Here is a 24,296-nt window from a genome sequence, read left to right as displayed (position 1 = left end):
ATCAGAATGAAAATTTGAAAAGCACCCGGTTTGATCATCGAGAAGAAATCGGTAAATTGATAAGTGTTGGATTGATTGACTTCAAATATTCAAACTAATAGGTGTTTTAAGCTGCAATTCCTGCAATGTTGCCTCTGATAATGGTAGAGTGTTTAATTGCTTAGGTTACTGTACAATAGGAAACATATTTTTGCCTGTTTATTTTATGTGCATCTACATTGAACTCTGATCCTTGCTTAGGATGCATCAGGTAAGCAAGGGGTAAGTTAATTCGCACAGTACAAGAGTTTATCTGGACTGATAAAATGTAGCAAGGAAGCAAGGTCTGAACCCAAAAAATTATTGTCATGGAACAAAGTCCGTCGCACAACTGACTGAGCAACCGACTGAATATTGCTCCAAACTCACCCTAAGCAAGAACATTCATTTTACGTATTTTTTTACAACGCCTTAATTCAATTGCCGTTTTAAGGAATATAATACTTTTTCATAGTTATTTAGACCAAAGAGATAAATTGATTTTTTATCAACCTATTTTACTTTAAATCTGTAAAATGGCCAGAGATGTTGCCTCATAACTGACACGGAAATGTCTCTGAAACAAGCCTTAATTACGTCTACGCATCCTTAATAAGTCACAAAATCCTAAAGTCCTAAAATTAACGCACAAAATATTTCAACAGGGAAAGGTAACTGATTTTTAAGTGATTAAAAATAATGACTAGACACACTTACGTATAACGTGCATATGTGTGGAGACAACTTGTGTGTGGAAGTTGGGCGCGTCCGCCGACACTTCACAGCGATATTTCCCCGACAAGGACTTCTGTACGTCTCTCAGAACTACCTTGGTTGGGCCCGACGCACTTATCTGTCAACAAAAATAAAGTCTTAAATATTACTTTAGTCGTTGCATTCATCTTCGTGAAGAACAATATTACCTGTCCATATTTTGTTAATAATGCCATAAGTTAATATCATAAGTATCAATTGGAAGCGTGAAATAGGCTAGTTATATAAAATGAATGAAGTAATCAAATGTTTGATGTAGGTATAACTATTTTCATGAATACCTGAAAAATATTTAATTTTAAATAATAAAATATCAGCATTTATATTCTTTCACAATTACATCGAACGAGCACCTGATAATGTGGGTGAACAGCCGCACGACCAAATACCTGCGGTCCCTGTTCAAAAGCACTGTACTGATAAGTAAAGCATTGGTATACAAACCCACAATATTATTACCTACTAGTATGATGCCCGTCCTTCGTACGGGGTTAGGTTTTTAAGTATAAAAAGCTTATAGAAGTTATACTCGTGCTTTGCGTTTGCAATGGGAGGGGACACGGTTTAGGAAATTTCGTTTTGGTTCTTTTAATAATTTACGGTGCGCTATAGTATAACACATCTACCACAGCCATAATATTCTACCAATAAACATAAACAAAAAAGTAACACAATATAAAAACAAATACGTAAACTTAACTCTGGTTGTACTTCAGTTTACGTCCTTCGCCTCAATCGTGAAACTTGAGCTCGGGTCAGAATGGGTCACTTTAGGCCCTGATGATGAATTATACTATTCTGAAATAATCTTTGTCGTAGTAACCAAGAACTTTGGCTTACACACAGCGGGCACCGTTTGGTCAATAATTAAACCTAGACAACATTTTGTATCTGTACGAATGAACAAGCGCAGTTTGGACGAAATATTAGTCCATTGTCTGATGCAGCAAGTCAATGACCTTTTACGTCGTCAGTGCCTTACACAGTGAGACATTTAATGGTCTGATTTGCGAGAGAGGTGAACTTACGTCAACGTTGACTCCGGGTAGAGGAAACACCCTGGTGTGCGGAAGCTCCTTAGGCACGTATCGGAAGAACTCCTGGCGGCCCTTGTACCACTTGACTGTGTAGAGGGGGTCGCCCTCGAGGTCGTATCTGCAGGTGAGGGTCGCGGAGGACCCGGGAGACACTGCTATAGGGGCGCGTATCTCTACATCCCTCAGACCACCAACCCCTGTGGGAGAAAAAAACGTAAGTGTAAGAGGTTAGTAAGTGTGTTGAACTACAATTGGAGGAATATGCCTCCATGCCTTTCAGACCATCAACCCCTGTGGGAGAAAATAACTTAAGTGTAAGAGGTTACAATTGGAGGAATATGCCTCCATGCCTCTCAGACCACCAACCCCTGTGGGAGAAAATAACTTAAGTGTAAGAGGTTACAATTGGAGGAATATGCCTCCATGCCTCTCAGACCACCAACCCCTGTGGGAGAAAATAACTTAAGTGTAAGAGGTTACAATTGGAGGAATATGCCTCAATGCCTCTCAGACCACCAACCCCTGTGGAGAAAATAACGTAAGTGTAAGAGGTTACAATTGGAGGAATATGCCTCCATGCCTCTCAGACCATCAACTCCTGCGAGAGAAAATTAAATAACTTAAGTGTTTAATAAGGTATACCCAGAAGTTTGAATAACACCTGGTGGAATATATCGCAATGCCTCTGAGACCAACGATTCCCGCAGACTAGTAAAACCTATGTAATACTAAATAACGTTGAGGGTAAGCTTCCTAAGTAAAAGTTTACTATCGAATTTATGTTTTCGGGGGAAAGCGTGTCATTGAATTGCCGGTGTCTCAGATATGTTTATGGGATCATTCTAGGAAAAAATACAAACGTAACTTCAATACAGTTGATTAGTAGTTTGCATCAAAGATGGATTAGAAAATTGCTGCGCAAGTTCGAAACTTTGTTACTTTTGCCAATTCAACTACGCGTTTATCTTTCGAAGACAATAAGTCGCCTTGATAGTAAAACTAAACAAGAACTGAGATAACAGTCTTTCGCAAACAAAAGATTATACAGAGATCAGTAAAAGGTATACTGTTTCTGTAACAATACTAATGCGTTTAGTTTTGTGGCTTTTTAAAAAAAAAAAACAGCTTACAGTTAGCTAAACAAGCAGGAAAGGTTTAATGTATAGGGTTATTAGAAGTCCCGTTAGAGAGATAGTAGGAACAATACACATCAATCTCTCTAGGGAAGGACTGAATGCTATTTATATTATTCGAGAAAAAGATAACATTTTGGATGGATATCTGCAGAGCCAGATATAGATCACTTTAAGAGATGTGTACCGTTACTTGATTAAATTATAACCTGGTTATAATACCTAGTTATATCCAACGAAATGTTCTATCAATAGATTTCATAGTTATTTTACATACACATTGCGAACACAAAATTAGGAGAGTTAACTGTGAATAGTTATTGGTTCTGGATGAAGTTAAATTGCATAATTAATTTTATGTGGTTTTAACTTACATCATTCATTATTAGGTTCTACAGTACATATAACTTGCTACACTGAAAACTAACTGCAACTTCAAATGTCCACACAATCCAAGATTTTCAATGTGTACAAAAGTATGTAAATACCAAAATGGGTTATGAGCATTTAATACTGAAATTACAATGGCATTTCCATTGTTATTATTACTCGTCTATGCAAATAATATCAATACCAAATTGTCTAAATTTTTATTTAAATGATTCATATTAAATTATAATGTTTTTATCACTCTATAATCTTTTTACCGTAAGACTACATTGAATTTAAATTATTTCATTCGTATTACTGCATTATTATAGTATTCATTAAAAGAGAAAATGAGTCATCATATTAGTGTAATTTGTAAACTATTAAAAATCTATTATGTTTTTTAATGGACCCTGATTATATTTCTGAAGCATTTCTGCACCCAAATGAGAAATTCAATATCTGAACATCGCTAACTAGATGTATAACCAATGCAGCTTCAGAGTTTATAGTAACTATTTGTATACACGATAAACAAACTAGCGAGCTTGGTAACCACAGCAACTAATGGCAAAGCTCACTTAGTGATACCATTCGTGCTTATAGGGAAGCTTATATGTTTATGCAGGGAATATTTTGGGTTAGAGCCAAATATTTTTATGAAGTAGATTCCCAACCTGGTCCCAGGCGTGGTTCCAAGTCGGAACCGTCAGTAAATTTGACTCGGGGTAAAAACCAACTAAACAGAAATGCATGATGTGAGATGGAGGACACCTGCCTGCCGGACTTTTTATTGGTTTGGGAGAAACATTAAAATAATGTGTGCCAAGTATACCATTGCAACGAGGTTTTTAACTTGAAGAAATATGTAATCAAATTGTAATATTATCAAAGGACCTTAACAAAGAAACTATAGTAAAAATTAACCTTGTTTCCTTATGACGCTAGGTTCCAGCCTGGGACTGTTTAACACAATACTTCATGCTAGTCTTGGAGGTTCGTAGCATTATCAATAGATAAAATTGGTGATTAGTGGGTTTTGAACACGGGAACTGAGGTTCCGAAGCCCCAAGCTCCACCATTAGACCAGCTCGTTCTGGGGAGATTTTGAGAAATTTAAACTATCGTAAACATTACAGTAACAATAATCTATTGTGTGATTTAGAAGACAGAATAAAACAATAACTACTGCGTTTCTATGTGATGAAACCTCAATAACTGGTTGTTGTAATGGATAGTTAACAGTAATATCATTAAGTTTAATGAGACTGGTCAACCACTGTCAACGAACTACCACTATGGTTCACTCTATCATGTCATGATGCACTGTTAGAGATTCATTGACGCAGGATTTTACTAGGCAATTACGGAATGTGTATTATAAGGTACTGTATACACAATAGGTTGTCTACTATCATAAAAATGGCGGATGAAATTGAGAATTTAATTTTGATTTCTTAACACGTAGGACTGTCACAAGAAAATACTAGTTTTAAATTTTAATCATGCACCGCCTATTTTATGTGTGAATATATTTTTTTACAATAAAAGGTTTAAATTACCTGTATCCGTCAAGTGGTCCTGGTTTGTAGTTGGTTGACTACAGCTGTTTCGTGTTAATATTAACACATCTTCAAATTTTTTTACTTAAAAGTACATTGGATTTTTGAAAGTAAAAAAAATATTTTCTCAAGACAAAACCATTCGTTAGAAACTGTTGCAGCCATTGATCTGTGCTAGGCTCTCCTAACCTTATAAACAATTGAAGGTGATTTAAAAACAAAATAATCCAACTCAACATCCGGACTGCATTTCGATTTGATAAATAAATCACGTACATACGAGGGCAATATATTAATTAAGTATTGAAAAATATATCGTATAACCTTTTTCAAACGACGTGACAAGCATTTACAAGGTAAAAATACGGCGTTTCGTTTCCACCAATTTAATTAAGCCTGGCTGTGTTCCGATTGTGTCAAATGCCCGGAACCTCGACCGCTGCGATCGCTGATATTAACTGGAAACTTCGACTGTTTATTACAGCCACTAACAGAATTCAGGGTATTTTATCTTCCTTTTTCACTTCTATAGAGTAAAAAATCTCTTTGTGCAACAAATTTTATTTTCCATGGAAGTGTTCCATTCCAACTGCGTTCACTTCAACTTTGTTTTACATTTGCAATCATTCTTACACACACACATTTACTTTGTTACTTAGGCTTTGAACATATCGTTTGTGCGTTGCTTTCTGGTGAAGAATATGTCATTGGTGTATATTTATATAAAATATGGGTCAGTACCGTTGGTCGGGTTATGTGTTGTAGGCCTACATGTTTAAATGTTTTATTCGTCGAGTTATTTTGCATGTCACAATGTAAATATTTCGTATTTGAAATAACATGTTGACGACTCCAATTTGGATAAAATGTTTCTGTCACCACTTGAGAGCTATACATTTGTATATGTTGTAAGAAAGGGGATTAACCCCGTACCCACGGTGCTCATCTATGCAGACACTCTGTTCACGTTACACTTAGTCGACCAGTTGGTGTGAACAGAGTTGAACAGTAGCATGAGCATCGATTTACAAATTCCTTTCCCAACTGATGTGAGCTAGGCGATGACCGGTAGGGCTGACTTCCAAGAAACATCGTTAACCTATAAGCCACACACCCTATCGGTAATCAGCCAATGAGAAGGGCTAATGAAGAAGATGGAGGGGTGACGAGTCTTGGAGCTGGAGGACCTGGAGAGGACAATCGAGGAGATCACCACGGGCCACCGGAGAAAGAAGATCGGGAGTTTGGGAGTGCGTGTATCGGTGCGTGTGCTTCTGGGACAATAATGCTTGTGAAATGTTGATATAAAAGAAATAGTGAGTTTGTGGTTTTAATTACTTCCAAATTAAATCATAAACTTCAATAATATTTTCTTTTAGACATTCTCTAATCACCCTTCCCCCCCAGCTTTTTGTTTATTTGTTCCTTCATTTTTAATCTTATTTTTAACTCTGAGTAACGTGGGAAACCTTTGAACGATAACTTGTTTTCAAAAGTGTGTACCACTGAAAAAAGTAAATAGACCACTAAATAAAAACTAAAATTATGGGATAGTTGATTTTGTTTATATGATCAAATAAAAACCTTTTTAAAGTTGAGTATCATTTTCACAACACTATTGTTGTAATGGATAGTTAACAGTAGTATCATTAAGTTTAATGATGCTGGTCCACCACTGACAACGCACTACTGCTATGATATACTCAATCACGCCATGATGTAGAATGAGAGGGTCATTGACGTAGGATTATACAGGGCTATTACGGTGTAGGCATATATCGGCACTTAATGATGTTATAAGTAAGTGCTTATGAATACCGTGTAAATTGTAACATACTAAAACGTGGACTATACTGAATTCAAAAGTTAAAAGCGGAGACCAATACAAAGAAAAAAAGTATCACCTGAAAATTAATTTTACAATATTTTGCAGAGTAGAGTAACGGCAATGTATACGAAATGGAATAAAATCTAGTCTTCTTTGTTTTTACACATGGGTAATACTGAGTTACTAAGGTGTGTTAGTAAAATTATATTTTCGATCATTTAGAAAATAGACAAAAAATTCATTTACATCTTAGATGTTTTTGCAAGACTTGTAGTAGCAGCTTGTTACAAAGTTTCTGTATATTTTCCTTATTTAATATATAAATAATTCATGGCATTAAGTTGTATTTTTTAATCTGTTTGCCTGAATTAGCTTACTTTGAATCACCGGTAATATTATAACCCTTAAAACAATCATATTTAAAGCATGTGTAAATATACTTGTACAGTATGGACTATAGTATTAGTGATAAGGAGAGAGCTTTAGAATATCCACTGAAGATGCAACACAAGCTGGCATAATGCATAGATTGACAAGAACATCTTACCTACTCAAGAACTGTAGGCTAAAACAGCGAAGGCAATAAATATAATTAAATTCTTAAAACTGGGATAGTAAAAAAAATTAATCTTTTATCACTATCCAAAAAGGATATCCATGTGAAAACCAATAGCCCAAATGTGTTGGAATATAAAAGAAAAGGGCCATGTAATAGATTCATCTAGGCTTATAAGTACCGTAGTAAAACAGTCAACGGATATTCAATAATCAGTTTTACCAATATTATCTGTATATTATTAACAGTAGGCTAAATATTTTGCATTGACCAACAAAATGAATCATTGAAGAGCACTGGTGTTGTAACATTTACATAAATGTTGTAGTGCACTTGCTTATTTTCTGGAGCGCCATTAATATCACTTTATTTTTAATATCGCGGAAAATGGTTCAGTTGCATCAGAAGCTCTTGAGCGAGATTCATGTTTGTTTCACGTATCTGGCTTGCGTCATAAATTTAGAATACTATTTTTTGAAACGTAAAAATACATTTTTCATTGAGTCATATTTTTCTTCTTGGAAATAGGGTTTTTTATTTGTCAGTTTTCAGTATTATTTCCTAATGTTTAAGTATGCCAAAACTATAATCTTAAAAATAAACTTTAATTAAATTAAATAAAGACAATTTAAACAAAAATTAAACATTATAAAATCATAGGATGCTTATCAAATATTTTATATTTGAATTTTTTAAATTATGAGGAATTCAACTAATTTAATCATTCCATATGAATGATTTATTAAGAGTTTTACATAATCAAAGCTAATTGGTATACTTTAATCAATCTACCATTATTTTGGTAAGCTGAAATCCGTTTGTATCGTAAACAAAATGTTTGACGAAACACATTACTAAACTAAACAACTATTTTATCTTATTAAAATTGTTTAAAAACAAAACAACTTTTCGTGTGTTTAAACCGAAATTTGAGGAATGTGAAACATTATTTATCGCTCTCCAAAATAAACATAACTATGGACTAGCAAACATAATGCTAAACGCATGGTACTTTACATTTAAGCACAATACAATTTTTATCTGCATTATTTGACCATTTAAACATAGGTATAGGTGGAGAAATATATTTATTGTATTGTTTCAAATGTTTCTCGCAGCATCATATTATTTTGTAGCAACTATAAATTCCTGTTTTAATAGGATTTATCGGAGACAGATTAAAGCACAAAACACGTTTATCCCATTTGAGGTTGGAAGGGACATGTTCAATCTTTAGAAGTTAAAAGCAATATTTGCTTTGACGGATTTGCCACCAAACTTTAACGTCACCTGGGATTAACTTCCAACTGTCTGTTCCTTTATCTTAAAAACTACGGCACTTTTAATGTGTTGGTTAACAAAGCAAAAATAAAAATTTTATCTTTTAATAACACTGATTATACGAACTTTAGTAACAAACTGTTGTTTGTTTGTTTTTACGGGTTAATTTACCACTATAAACATTCTTATACCTTCTTGAAAATTCCAAAATTTCAATTTTTCAGCTTTGTATTTCTCGTTCTAAGTTTGTGGTCTTAGCCAATATATTAAATTATAGTTTTATAATTACAATTTTAGTATAACCGTATTGTAGGGTACTTTACAGTGAAACTCCAGATTCAAACTCCCAAAGAGTATTTAAACTTGTGTTGCGCTTATCAGTGGCAAAAGGCTTTGAAAATATATTGAAACCGCATTTTCTCATTTTTTAAATCTTAATTATAATAATTCTTAATAAAAATAATAGTAATGTATAAAATAGAAACCCTTCCTAAAGTTATGTTTTGGTTTATATCTATATTTAAATAATATATCATTGTATTCACATAAAATATTCAGTTCATCAGGATATTCCAATCTAATAGTTAAACTTAAGAATATTATATTTAGTGTTCATAATCAGCCAATGAGAACAGACTTGACTGTGTGGTGAGCCAATTAAATGGGGATCAAACTTGCATGATAATCGGAGTACCACATCAGTCAGAGGATTTATACGATTCTCAACCATGATGGCTATAATTGCTACTTCAAGTATACTATGCACCACCTTTAAATGAGCTTAAAGATTCTTTTCTACCGATAACCATTTAACTATTTTACTTAGAAGGGACAGTAGTTTTCAACTATACTGTAAAAATGTCACATATGCATAAAATAATTTTGTTATACAAATTCATCACGCTGATTCTAAATCTATACAGGGTATAAGTGTGCCAGCCGTTTTATTCGAAAACCATAAGAGACATCAAAAAAAGTTAAATGGTAAGTGCCTTGGATTTTTTATTTAAAACATTATAGTCAAGTCAAAAAAATTATTTTAGCCGCCATTTTTCCAATATGGCCGCCAACTTTGATTTTTCCCTGTATTTCATGATGTATTCTGGTAGAAAATGTAATTTTAAGAAGATTTTATTCTTGTAATTTCTTTCATAAACCTAACCGTTTCAAAGATAAAAATGGTTTAAGTTGGGAAATTTTGAATGGTTTCCGAATAAAACAACTGGCATGCTTGCTTAGGCCTTTATCGAAACTCTTTCTCTTTCTCAGAAATTTCAAAACTTTAACCATTATTATCTTTGAAACGGTTAGGTTTATGAAAAAAATTACAAGAATAAAATCGTCTTAAAATTACATTTTCTACCAGAATACATCATAAAATACAGGGTGTTTCTTAAGAAAAATCTAAGTTGGCGGCCATATTGGAAAAATGGTGGCTAAAATAATTTTTTTGGCTTGACTAAAGTTTTTTAAATAAAAAACCCAAGGCACTTACCATTTAACTTTTTTTGATATCTCTTATAGTTTTCGAATAAAACGGCTGGCACACTTATATCAATCACCCTGTATGTTCTCAGTAATTTCACGATTAGTAATTAACGCCATTTTTAGTGCTCCGATTGAATTTCTTAATTTAATATTATATTTTATATCTACCACAGAAAGAGCCCTGATATATAAATTCGTGTAAGAGAAAAGTGTTCTAAAGATTTACAATGCATTCTGCACACATACGCCTAATAAACAGTCAAATAAACTAGGTAAAGTGTTTCGGAATCGATATTCTGTCAAATGGTTTGTTTTCAAACATTTTCAGAGAACTCCCCCCCCCCCCGCCCCCCCTTCCACTCATTCCAGGCGTGACGTTGGTCCAAATCGGACGCGTCAGAATATATGATTCTACGAGCAAAAACTGACAGCAAAGCTAAATTTATCCGGTCTGACAAACGTGTTCAACCATTGGGAGTCTCTTATTTTACTTAACAATCTGTTTTGTTTGGATGAAATCTGCTCTTTGTTCAACCTGTGCAATCCACTCTATGCCAACTTGTTTTGGGTTTCAATGAATATACCAGAGTATGTAATGTCTTTCCAGTAAGTTCAAACTAAAAAAGTATATTCATGTTAAATGGGTTCAGTTTTACGCCAAGAGCTTATTAATACGTACTAATAAGGAACACAAAACTTAAACCCAACTACTTTTCTAGATATAAACATTGATAAAACATACTACCTTAGTAGATTTTCATCCTTATGGATCAGCTGAAGGCAATTATATTGTTAGTTCCGTCCGGTACAAAGCAGAGGTTGGGTTTTGTTTACAACTTGTTTCTTGCTGTTTCAGTAATGTATAACCTCGTTTACCCCCCTCCCCCCCACCAAAAAAACGAACAATCCAATTATAAACAATAACCCTTCTTCTAGTTATATAACCAAACATTATAGCACCAATCGTTAAATTAACTCCAAAATAATATAAACGAAATGTCGTTGACACTAGCGATTAGTGTCACCAACATGAACTAGACAAGAAAAACGAGCTAATATACAATGGGATCAGAAGTCTACCTGTGTTGTTTGGTCTATGATATTACCTTGAATCGTAATGGTATTGTTTTTTATCAGCTGTTTGTTTTGCACTCGTCTCGCTGAAAAAGTTTTTATTTGCTTGATTACGAGACTTTAAACTCTGCGTTGTAACCTCAAAACACAGGTTGTCACAGTTTACACTCGGTGTCCAAACATTGGTCAGTCAGCAAACAGTCTAATGTCCAGTAAACAACAGTCACCTGATCGTTCATCCATATCTGACATGCTTTCACCGCAATCACTGACACCGGTCATATCACTGATATCAGCATCATTGATATCATCAGTGTAAGCATGATTCCAACTACTCTATCTAAGAGATATATCCACTATATTTGAGAGGATGAAGCATTTTCTCTAGTTTTCATTATGTCATAACGTATGATAAAAAAGCACAAAATCACGAACTGATACGGATTTTGAACTCACGGATTACTACATATAAATATTTTAAATTCAAATGTCTATTTACTTCTACAATAACTGAAAGTTTGAAAGTGACGGTAACTGTTATATGCCTAACCCGTAATTATATTGCTCAAAAGGAAAGACCAGAAGAAATATAAACATTACGAGAGCTCACCCCGTGGACTAAAACTCGACCAAAAGTATGTATTGTGCAAACTTCTCTATTTTCACTCTACGCTGTAAATAAAACATGTGATTGGATTTTTTCCATTTGTTTAGATTTCCTGTTTGTATTTTGTTGTTATTTCGTTACCAACATGACAACCCAAAAGGCCCATTTTTTTTTTCAAATTCATTTTTCGTACTCTTTTTTGGGCCTATTTTAATTTAAAAAGGGATTCTGTACATCTACAGGAAAATAGTATAATTCGGTCCAGTAGTATAGTCAGGCTAGTTATCATAAGTTTTGTAAACGTTTTTTTAGTATATAAGATAATTGTATATTGTGGACGATATTGTAGGTGAAAGCAAACAATCATCTCCTTCCCTTGAGCCTAAGACACTATATAACGTAATGTTGACATTAGGTAGTAACAAGGCCAGGGTTGATTGTTCCCTTACAATAAACGTTATAAAATGCCAATGGCAGAGAACAGAAGAAAAACTCAATGAAAACAGCTAGAAAATGTCCATTTTGAGTTTATATAGTTGGTTAATATTACGGTTTTCAGAAAATCAATTATATAAAAATTAAAACGTGTAATGAATTAACACACATTGTTAACATTTAATGTGTTTACATTGCCCAATATCATGCCTTGGTTAACGTCAGAGGTTAACACATGATATTGAGGTCATTCTAAATTACACGTCAACTCGTTTAGTACAGTTAATTAAGGATCAACATTATGGACAGATGTTAAAATTTTATTCAAAAGGTTGTGATTGCTCAATGAAGTTTGTGTAGTTAATTTTATTAAATAAGAAAGACATTGTATAATTATACGTCCATAAAAATAAAATTGTATGGTCATATGCCTAAATATGTTGCCGTACTAAACAAACAGTGGCTTTCAGCTTATGTACTATTTTACTTGTAATCTTGTAGCTGATCTAGCAGCCACAAACCTTCTCCGGATAAATGATAGTATAATAAATGTAGGATTTTTAAGAAAATATGTTGCTAAGCCGCGCACTAATGAACGCAAAGACCGATTACTTCCGTAAAACCTTTATTGGAAATAATGTTGATGGACTTTAACTGAAGACAGATTTTTGAGGATAATGTACTTTGACTTTCTACATTATCCTCAAAAATCTGTCTTCAGTTAAAGGCCATCAACATTATTTCCAATAAAGGCTTTAAGGAAGTAATCGGTCTTTGTGCGTGGCTTAGCAACATATTTTCTTAAAAATCCTACATTGAGTAGTTATGGCTGGCATTAAAACAGGAAGTAATAAACAGATGGTATATCGACAAAATATCATTACCCAAAACGTATTTCATTTGATTATTATTTTATTCGGGCAACATGACAACTTGCCCTCTCAACTGAGGAATGAGCATATTTTAAGATAAACAAGCCCCAATTGATAAACCTATTGTTACTTGTGAAAACCCTTCTGATACTCAAATTTTGGTGATGTCAATAAACGAGGAATATGCATCAAACCACAGAGATCGCAGGAGTTGATCACTCTAGAACTCGAGAACAACCTCCTCCTCATAATCAGTCCTAAATCCTCGACTTTTTCGGCTTGATGGTATTTTAGACGCTTGCATGACTTTAAGATATATTGTAGATTTATGCCATCTTGCAGAAAGTAACACGTACATGGGCTTAACATTATCCTGGCTATTTCCTCTCAAGTTTGATCTGATCAACGATACCACAACATAATTAATTGTTTATTAACAAGGGGGGTAATTACACGACGCTAACTTAAAAACGCTGATAATAAATACACTATAACAACTTTTAGCCAAATGGTGCCTTAGATAGTGCCATCAAGATTCTTCTTGGCTTCATATTGAACATGTTACTTATCGGTTACTTATTCCTTGTTGCACCCAATCAAAGTATCTGTAGCTCAATCAACTATTAAATTTTACGTCTTATAATTAGTTTTAATATGCCGCAACTGTATGCAGATTTAATTACATGAAAACAATCGTTTGCAGATGTATAAAAAGAAACACAATGTTTCTTAAATTAAGATTAAATATTATTTCGTAATATTATGTATTTGTGTATTCCCTTTACATACAACGCATAACAATGGGTTTAAGTAACAATGAGGTTTAGAGGATTAAATTAGCCAGACGTCGACATCATGACGTCACAGATTTGACATGTAATTAGGTTAACCTTAATGACCTTTATATGATGCAATATAACCTAGTCAATCAAAAGTACCATGTTTATTATTATGGCTAAAGTGTTTATGAATTGTACAACACAACTTTGTTTGGTTTAAACATTTTTTTTTCTTTTTGTAAAGATTAATCCATTAGTGACGTAAGGTAACCCGCATATCTCTTTGTTGGGTTTATTGTTCCCTTATCTTGGGTATGCTAAAATATACAGAGTGTCTATTTCATTTACAATAAGTAGAGATCAATAATGGGTGGGAACTGAACGATTTATTTCAACTGGTTTAGTTTGATCGTTGTTTGCTATTTGGATGACGTAGAAAACATTTGTTTTGTAAACAAGTATTGAGTTAATGTATTTACTTTTTAGACCGACTTAATTAAAAGTGTTACCAAAAGCAAATCTGTTAAGCTGCAAATGCTGTTTTAGATTACTGACGTCTCTGTTATATTATGTATGTTAACTTGCTTTAAATAAGCAGCTGTTTCAACAAGTTTTATTATTTGATGTGCGTGTTTTAGTTACAGGTGACATGCAATATATCACTACCATACAGTAACAAAATAGTCCTTTTATAGTTATTTCATGGGTTCTGATATTATATGATACGCGTATTTTCCTACTAAGAATTCACCAACAGTAAATATGTTACGCATCACACTATGTTTTCAGACTTATCATGGAGTTAACTTCGTATTACGTTCTATTTTTCACGACACTTGACTACTCCTAAAAATAATTTCATTTGTTTATTATTTAGCTTGAATTGATATCGATCCAAATAAATAATCGAGAAATGTGTAGAATAAATCGAATGCCCAGTCGGAAACGTTTTTAGGACGGAGTGTACAATGGTCAGTAGACGAGGTTGATAGGAACAATCCTTCAAACGATTGTGACTTGACAGGTCAGCAATACTGAGGAACTGGACTCATTATGGGACAGCCTACGAGATTGGTCCGTACAATAGACCCACCCCAGGTGCATTGGTGGTGATTGCCGAGCTTTATGTCGAATCGTCGAGCTTTTCACATAAAAAAATAAACTTATTTATGGTATGATACATAATTTATTTTGTAAATGTATTTTCATGACTTAGTACTTTTAGAACATATTGCAGTACAGGAACCAAATTGTGTTGCACTACAATGACGAAAAATTTTAAAGTAAACTTGCAAATTTTTGATGGTTTAGTAAGTAGCTGGAACCGCATCCGGTCAATTTTGAATGCTTTTAGAAGTCCAATTCCAAGCGAAATTGTCACCGGGCTATCAATATTAATAATCCATTTAAAAAAGGTTAGCTTTAGACAAGAACTTGATCATGTGTTGGATCATTTTCAAAAACAAAGTAAAAATCAAAATGGTGCGAACATAGATGAACTAACATTACCTAAACTTATTATCTTATCAACGTATTATCCATGGTGTGGATTAAAACAAATAATAATTATTATTTCACACAATTATTGTGTGGTAAAATAACTTAATAATTCACTTATGTAATATGAAAACACGTCATAGTTTAAGTAATACATTTACATGTCAGGTTAGGTGTCATTATAAACATAAAGGTAATATATAAAATTAATATAGTTTCAAGTGCAAATTTTCAAACATAACATTACTATGTTTTAAAACTTGTTATTTATTTGGTTTCTATAACATCTTTAATATGATTACCATGGTGAATTATAAAACATTATTCACAATTTGTTAGTCTTTCTTGTGATTAGGCTACATAATAGAATAAATGTAGCATTTACATGGAATAAAGAGAAATAATATGAAAACAATAAGGTAATTGTTAAATAACTATTTTAAAATATACACATAAATAATACATTGTAATTACGTACATCTTTAAATCCTACCAACTGTGGTTACCTAGAAACAATATTATACCATGATTCACAACTTAGCATAAATCCGCTACAACCTGCGGTGAAGCAGAGAGCCCCGAGGCCTTCATTTGCATCACAAACGCCTTTCTCTTCAGGATCTTCATTTAATTTTCCCAACAAAAACTATTTCTCAATATATTTTATCTCATCCCAACTGTTTTTACTTTAAAGCTTATGACGGATCATGCGCATTAATTTATGACACGTTTACTAATCCAAAAAGATCAGCTGTCGTCACCAGTGCAAGCTTATGATTGCTTCTGCTCATACCTTGTAATATTCCATTATTAGGCAGCTCAATTCTATGTATTTCACCGTACGTAATTACTCGAAACTACTGTAATCAGAAACAAACATCGAAACTAAACAATTAATACAGGTCTTTGTTCTTAGTTTATTTTATTTTCAGATTATAATATTTTTAATCTAATCTATTGGTATATTAAAAGTACGATTATTTCATTTACAAAAAACATATCACATACATTATATTCTGCCTTTGAAATGAGTGTAATATAATCTGATTTTTTTTGTCCTAAGGACGCTAGGCACGAGCCTGGGATTGTTTTTCACATTACTTCAGGCTGGACCTAGGGGTTGCGGCATTATCACGTAGATAAAATCCATTGGTGACTTGGCGGGGATCGAACCCGGGACCTCAGGGACTGAAGTCACGCGCTCTAACCACTACGCCAGCTCGCTCCCCAATAATATAATAATATAATCTACAATAATACAATCTACAATAATAATATAACAATAATATATCTAACAATAATAATATAATCTACAATAATATAATCTGATTGGGCCTCATGTGACTGATCAAACTTATCACTATTGAAATCTTTTATGCATAGTTACTGTCTTGTTATGTTGACAGTATAAGTGTGAATAGTTTGCTATGGGAAGACATATTTTATCAAAGTGCTAGCACGTAAAAAGCCCGTCAAGAAGTTCTTCGATGTTATTTTGGTCTGCATTGAGGGATTTAACATAACTTTTTTTGTTTTTTTCCATTTCAGGATTGTATTTTTGTAATACTGTTAGAAGGGTTGTGTATTATATTTTAATTAAAGATTGTACGAGATTGTATTTTGCATTTAATCGTTATGGATCGGTTCCTTTTTTTATATTTTAAAGCATGTCATTAGACTATTATGTTTCATATGACTTTTTATATTTACAAATATTGAAATAAACATGAGAATGTAAATGATTTTTCTTTTTATCGGTATTTAATATTTACTCAACATTAATACACACTTCTTTAACAGTATGGTTTTTTAATAGGCATCCAAATAATTCAGTTAATATTTAATAAAATAGTACACGATTAAAATTTGAAATCGATTAAATGCTTTGTGAAACAAAATAAAGTTTTCTAAACACCAATCGCTTTCAGTTGGGATTAAAATGGACGGTAAACTGTAAAAACAAAAAGGTATTGTTTGGTTGCACACTTAAACAGAAGCTGAAATGAAAATGTTGGGTTTGGAGGGACTGTGTAAATAGAAGGTCGTCCAACGTCAACGTGTAAACAGTCCGGTGCTATCAAAACTGTATTTTACTCCTTGAATTCCCTCAGATACAACTATTTGTAAGGATATGTCAACAAGTTAGGACTTGTATTATTATTTGATAACCTATTCTTGGAGGTCGAATTTGTTTCGTGTAATGTTTACTGGGAACTTTAAATAATTATTTAACGAATTTAAATATTTGAGTTTGTGAAAAATGGTTGTCCATTATTTACTGGGCAAAGTTTAAATAACATAATAATGTACCTATCATTGGTTAATCTATACTTTTTTCGTAGGGATATAATACAGTATGTATTTCTGTCATACTTTTATATGATAATATTAATAGAATTTCTGTACTATTCTGCTTGAACTATTTGATAATATAAGTTGAACTGGAAATTGCTCGAAATTATAACCATCCCGTGTCTAACAATTTGGTGATGTACCTTTTTTAACTAATTATAAGCAATATAACCATTTGTTTATAATAAACTTATTTAAAAAATAAACCACATATAACCAAGCACTAACTATTCCAGGTTTTCAAGAGTGCCTGGATCAGTAATAAACGAACATACATGCTTTAATATTTTAAATATTTAATATTTATTTTTTTAGGGAGAGGTGGGAAAATGCAATTATACACTGAGGTGGCATATACATATTACATATACTATAAATAAATAACGATATTATTCACAGCACATTTTAAGTATTGAGCTTATTGGTCGCAAAGTAAATCAAATTATTATGCTTAGCGTTGCTAGGTACAGAGTATTTTACAGTACTCTTTACGTTATATCTCAGCCTGAGGTTATATACACTCTGGTAAACTGGTTCTTCTCGCCAGCTGTTATCTTACTATCCATATAGTGAAGATACCCCTTCTAAAAGATATCATATCAAAAGGTTTTCTAACCTGTAAATTATTAATACACTTTTTTCCAAAGTAGTTTTATATTATCATTGACTATATACAGATTGGACTTCCCATATAATGTAAATATTTGAAGCTATGAAAATAGAAGCTCAGGACCATCTCACCAGAGGGCACTAGTGGATTGGGTTGAGTATTAGTTCAAATCAATTCAGTATCATAGCAAACAGCTGACTGATTTATCACTTAACACAGAATATTGTCAATTGTTGGTAGGCCTTCTCAACCAAGTCTAGTATTTATTTAATATCCTTTTAAATATCATTGCGTTTAATCAAATATTTCAAGACTTAATCACAAAATAAGTCTGCCAAAACCAGGACATGAATGATGAGCAGGCCTGGAGCAATCTTTATGAATGAACGGTCCGTGGTAAAAACCTGGAGCCATTCATATTAGTTTCGGTATTAATAACCCTGGACGCTGCCCAAATGTACATTTGCTACATGTGGCACTTCCGCTGGCTTTACCGTGTCGGATTGGCAGTAAATCTGTCGTGCGACAACCGCCCACTGCAAACTGTGAAATCCTTCGTTCATATGGAAAACTTCGTAGTTTAAAAAATTAATTATTGCTTTTAAACATTTTTTACTAATAAGGATGGTAATTTCACGTCTCTGAACACTTTAACGACTCTATTTGTATATAATTTGTTATGGCTGCGAGAAAATACTTTCAAGAGTTGTGGTAGTAAGTAAATTATACAATATAATAATAAAATAAAATATGAGAGAATCACGATTCTTAATTAAAGCTTTGAAATATAATTTCCTTTCTAAAATAAGAGTTAATTCAAGCATGACAGTTCGTACGGTCTTTACTTATGCTCAAAGGTAATTATCTTCTTTAATTTTAATTTCATAAAAACAAAACAACCAAGTTTATTAAATTAACCGTCACAATTTGTATTATGATAAAAAGAATAAAATACATAGATTTTCTATACAATTCATTAATGCCATAATTTGCCAATAATATTTGTTGGTTAACTTAATTTTTGAAAACCCAAATTCACGTATTTACTAACATGTATCTAAAAAAAAAACTATATTTGGCTTTTCCAAAATGATAGTTTTTTTTATTATTTATTTTCATAATACAACACATAAACCCAAAACAAAATGTTTATACATGGTATAAAATTTAAAGTAAGTAAATGAAATGTATATGCAGTGAATTATCATTGAAGATCATTTATTGAAGTCACGTTTACTTTATTGATGCAACCTTTTAACAAATGAAGGCTTATTCATTTTCCTGTGTAAAAATGTACAATTTTGTAGAGGCCTTGGAACAATGCAACCCAATAATAATAATATCTTTATTGCCATGAAACAAATATAAAATTGCATGACATCCGTCAACAGGCATAACAAGCGACAGCAAAACAAATAAATACAACAGCATAAAACCCAAATGTATATTTCAAGATAGTGACTTTCTTTTATATTTAAGACATACTTTTAAATTTGCGGCACATAAAACATTTTTACAGTTCATAATTTTACAAAACATTTTCACTCCATTTGTTTCAATACACCTAATATTTGAGTACTCACAATGGATCTAGAAAGGCTTTTCATTTTAATTATTAATTTTAATCAGCAAACTGATACAAACTTTAAACTCCTATAAAGACACTTTCTCCTTTAATCTTAATCATTGAAGGCTCTAACCAGTCAAATAAATTCAAGTTGCAAATAGAAATACTTATTTGTATTTTGTAACCCAACAAGACCAGAGTTTGGACAGTTTTGTAACAAAACATACACAGTATCAATAGCGTGAAAAACAAAGTAACCCGGAGGTTATTTTAATCTTTAATTGTTGTTAATTGTCTGATCTTTGATTGTCACGAACTTTAAAAAGTGCTACAATGATAAATATGGATCGAGTACAGTGCAATACAGAAATGAAAGTGTCAGGTTTTACCAATATATTATTGTAAACACACCCCTCCCCCCCACCGTGTAAATACTCTCTCACTCCGTTATCCTGCGTGGGCAGAGTTTATCATCATAACTGAACTTCGCCTTTTATTTGGCTTTTAAACATGCTATTTTAGACCCACAACGCATACGTTAAAACAGCTGTTTTTGATGCAGTATGACAAAAATAACTATAGTTACCGTGACAACAATCAGCTGTTCTATATCAGATCTCACTAAGGAACTAGCAATAAATCCAACGAGATATTTCCCGTGGCAGATATGGTCTGTCATACATTCTCCGGATGTATTGACACATGGAACAACAGCTGTCATTACCGATATGTGAAGCACCGGCAACTCGGTGCTTTCCCAACATCACAGTCCGTATTCACTTTTATTTCGCTTCGTACAAATTGATGGGTTATATACATCTATTGCCTAAAACCACACATTTATTTGCCTAAATTTGAGCTTGGCAATAAGCTTGCCACAAATGCTTAATTCTGTAGTTTAAATAGAAATACTTTAATGTACTTAAAATAAGTTTAGTTCAGTGGAATGTTCAGCGTTTGCCAATTCATCCAAAACTTATGATTGTTTTAGACCTGAATAATGGATACAGTTAATTAAAGGTTTAAGTAATCAATTATTGATCTGTAGCCGTGCGTTCAACAAATAACTACCATGATTTATTTTGTACGGAAATGGTTTAAAACCATGGATGTGTGTTAACATGTCTAACCTTAACCTTTTGTTAGATATTGTCGTTAAATAATGGCACAACAACAAATAGGATCTAGGTAAAGAATTTACCCTTCTTGGTATCGAACGAGCGTCCTTCAGATTTTTTGTTTAAACCATTATTTAAAATATGTTTGTTGAATAAATACAGACAAAAATAGTTACCGCTTATCATATCTTATCCTCATTCGTATTTCATAGGGTTTATAATAATAATAATATATTGTGAATAGTACCAATGGCTTTGAACAATAGCCACAACCTATTTCAAATATGAAATCCATGTAAATAACTCGTAAAATTATTTAATCCAGAATCTTTATCCTCAGTGTATGTTTATTGCTATAGCTATGTGTTTGGATAATCTACTTTGGACATCTAAACACATAATCTACTGTGTTTGGATATTTACTTTAAAGAAAAGTAAAATCAGTAATTGTAGGCTTTTGTCAATATTTTGAGCCATCATTACAAACACGACATAACCTTTTCTCAATTCATACCATTCTTCATCTGTAATCCAACGACAGATTTACTACTGAACCCTTTTTATAGAAATATAACATGCATCATGTAGTTCTACAAAGGTTTTCCGATGCCGTTTATTCAACTGTAAGACCCAATACTTCAAGATCGCATGCTTCGACAATAGTTTAGTGATTTATGGTGTGTATCCAGACTCACCTCCTATCACTTTGTAGGTTTAGGACGAGGATTTGAATAAGGTAAACATGAAATATCCCTTCAGCGTCTGGATACATTGAAGATATTACTTAGATGTGCAGCATGGATTAAAATTTATTTTGACAGAACCCAGATGTGAGCGTTATAATTCAAACACTATTGTGAAAGTTAGTTTTTCTCTACTATTGTCTGAATTAAAATGCATTTTAATCTTCATCCTACTTACTAAATAATCCATCAAGTTTGAATTAATGTTGGTTAAGTAGAACTGATATAAACCACTGAAATAATATTTGTTTTAATAATAAGGCTATTTAAACTTGATACTTTGATGGTGTATGCATGTTTGTATTTTTGGCAGCTTTTAAGGGAAATTTCTCAGCTGTTGATAGAAAATCAGGTATATTGTTTCAATTAAACCACTACTAATACATTTCAAGTTACTAATACTTGCCGGTATAATGTGCATACTAATTATTTATTACTTATTTTAAAACTTCTTTTGCGTTAAATAATGTGAAACATTAAATTATTATGTGAATACATCGTTGAACTTTTCCCATCATGTTTTACTCATCTCAGATACAAAATATGATTTAACATATAAACTCTGACGCTTTCATCTAATTGATTTGTATATTTATTTCTCTTTAAATCCAATCAATAAACCAAATTCATCGACAACAAGATATTGTATTTGGTGTTTGTGATGGCCGTAATCAATCTTTGGGTAATAGCATAGTGTTAGGTGGATGAGATGATAAGGGTATATACTCAATATCCTTTGTAATAGCTTCACTAAAGCCTTGTTTGGTATAATGATATTTGGGCTAATCTTACAACGGTAATAACAATGCAAATCAAACAACCTCAGTTTTCCCAACTCTTTTAAGTTTATTAATTTTGGTATAAAATGTTTAATAATTAGGTACGCTTTACAATAGAATTAACAATAGAATTACAATAGAATTAAAATAGAATAGGTGGTTTGCTATGTAGGAAATTAGTGTCTAGATCTCCGATGGAAATATAATATTTTCTCCGGAATAACTTCAGTGATTGACGGGATTTAACAGTCTTTATTAATAGTGTTCTAGTTAGTGTAACTTGACAAGAAATAATCTGGTGTAAAATAAAGAGAGAGAAGGATTTGCTGATCTGCTAAAAATCTTAACATAGGGTTTGGTCAACATCGTGATGCCTAGCCCACATCAATTTGGGGTGAATAAAATCAAGCGCTCGGATATTATTCGATCGGGAATCATATATCTTTTGACTTACTTTAGTTTGATTATAGATTTTAACTATAAACCTGTATTCTTTCTATCTCATACAAGACCATAAAAGGCCATATTGAGCCCCTAAATTATCTTTTTTAATGTTTTATTGATAACTAAACAATACTTTACTCGTTACTGGACGCATAATTAAATTAAATTAATAATGCGAATTTAAATATGCAAATTCAATTTCAAGATCTCTGTGGTTTAGAGCCTGGCTTAAGCTCAGGTCTATTAAGTAAAGAACTAAATCTTTTAAACGAGGACTGTTTATGTAATGCAGAAATACTTTTTAACTAATCAAATTTGACACATTTTACATTATTTTATTCTTCGCATTCTCATCTTCGCAAAAATAACATAGAATTTCAAATTTACACGTCTTTTGTTGTAAAAATCAGTGATCTAGACGCTATACCATAAAAATGAAAATGCTTTCCCCTACTAAGTTAAAATCTTTTTTTTAGTAAATTTAAAAATAAAATATATTTTTGAGGGGGTTCGAAAATTGTTACAACCAATTATTATCCTTTTGAACTCCTACTTACAGTACTTCTACTTTTCAACATCTCGTTTAAGTGTGATTTTGCGTTAATTATACAGTATATTGATTTACAATATAATTAATTATAATATCAATACATAATTAATTATACTGTATATTGATAGTTTAGTACCTTTTTTCAGAGAGTAGGAATCATATAAGTTTGATATAGTTGGTATAGTTTATACAAGTTTGACAAAACAATACAGTCATAATAACATTTTATAATTATTATAGATTTTCCTTTACAGTTCATGTTAATTAAATTTCCAATTGAAATTTCGTTTGTTGTCGCTAAAATCACCAATTACGTTTGAGTCAAGGGCATTAAAAAGAAAACAAAAAGCGTATGCAATCAACAGAATGGAAAATGAAATTGCGTCCTTTATTTTGTGGTCTGTCAATAAGTTGCATTTAAAAACGCCGGATACGAGTTTGGAACTCAACTTTTTTTTAACCCCTTCAAACAACAGTTTTTCCGGGAAATTTTGATTGCTATGTTGTGTAGAAATATTCAAGTTATTTGAATTTCTCTACTTGAAAACTAATTTGTACATAAGTTCAATACATAGACATATATTATCACTATTCTTTATAATTTCGCTTTGAGGACGATTTAATCGAATCGGAGTTTAGTATTTATTTTATTTCAAACAATTATTTGTTATCATTACCATAATAAATAATACCTAAATTTATTTTTTTATAGATAATATTGAGGACTTTTAAGAATGTTATTTTTACTTTATTTAGATTTCTCCATACCCATTTTTTGTTTTCATTGTGATAAATTTTAAAAATAGCCTACCCCTGTCGCAGA

The 24,296-nt window shown here is 32.3% G+C and overlaps 1 protein-coding gene across 2 annotated transcripts in view; it reads right to left on the bottom strand.

Moving 5' to 3' along the window:
- The window catches only part of LOC128990363 (uncharacterized), a 42,314-nt gene that overhangs the window by 6,526 nt on the left and 11,492 nt on the right, over positions 1-24,296 (bottom strand). For both annotated transcript variants that reach the window (XM_054412708.1, XM_054412709.1), the window contains exons 2-3: positions 1,821-2,026; positions 736-871 (exon numbers count right to left, since the gene is read on the bottom strand). In XM_054412708.1, the coding sequence (XP_054268683.1) occupies positions 736-871; positions 1,821-2,026 (342 nt within the window). The remainder of the gene's footprint in view (positions 1-735; positions 872-1,820; positions 2,027-24,296) is intronic.

The sequence above is a fragment of the Macrosteles quadrilineatus genome, unplaced genomic scaffold (genome assembly GCF_028750875.1).
Source record: "Macrosteles quadrilineatus isolate MER2022 unplaced genomic scaffold, UCM_ALF_1.0 Scaffold_3__2_contigs__length_128488019, whole genome shotgun sequence".
Lineage (NCBI taxonomy): Eukaryota > Metazoa > Arthropoda > Insecta > Hemiptera > Cicadellidae > Macrosteles > Macrosteles quadrilineatus.
Note: the sequence above shows the minus strand (reverse complement) of the source record. Positions and strands in the feature narration are given on the sequence as shown.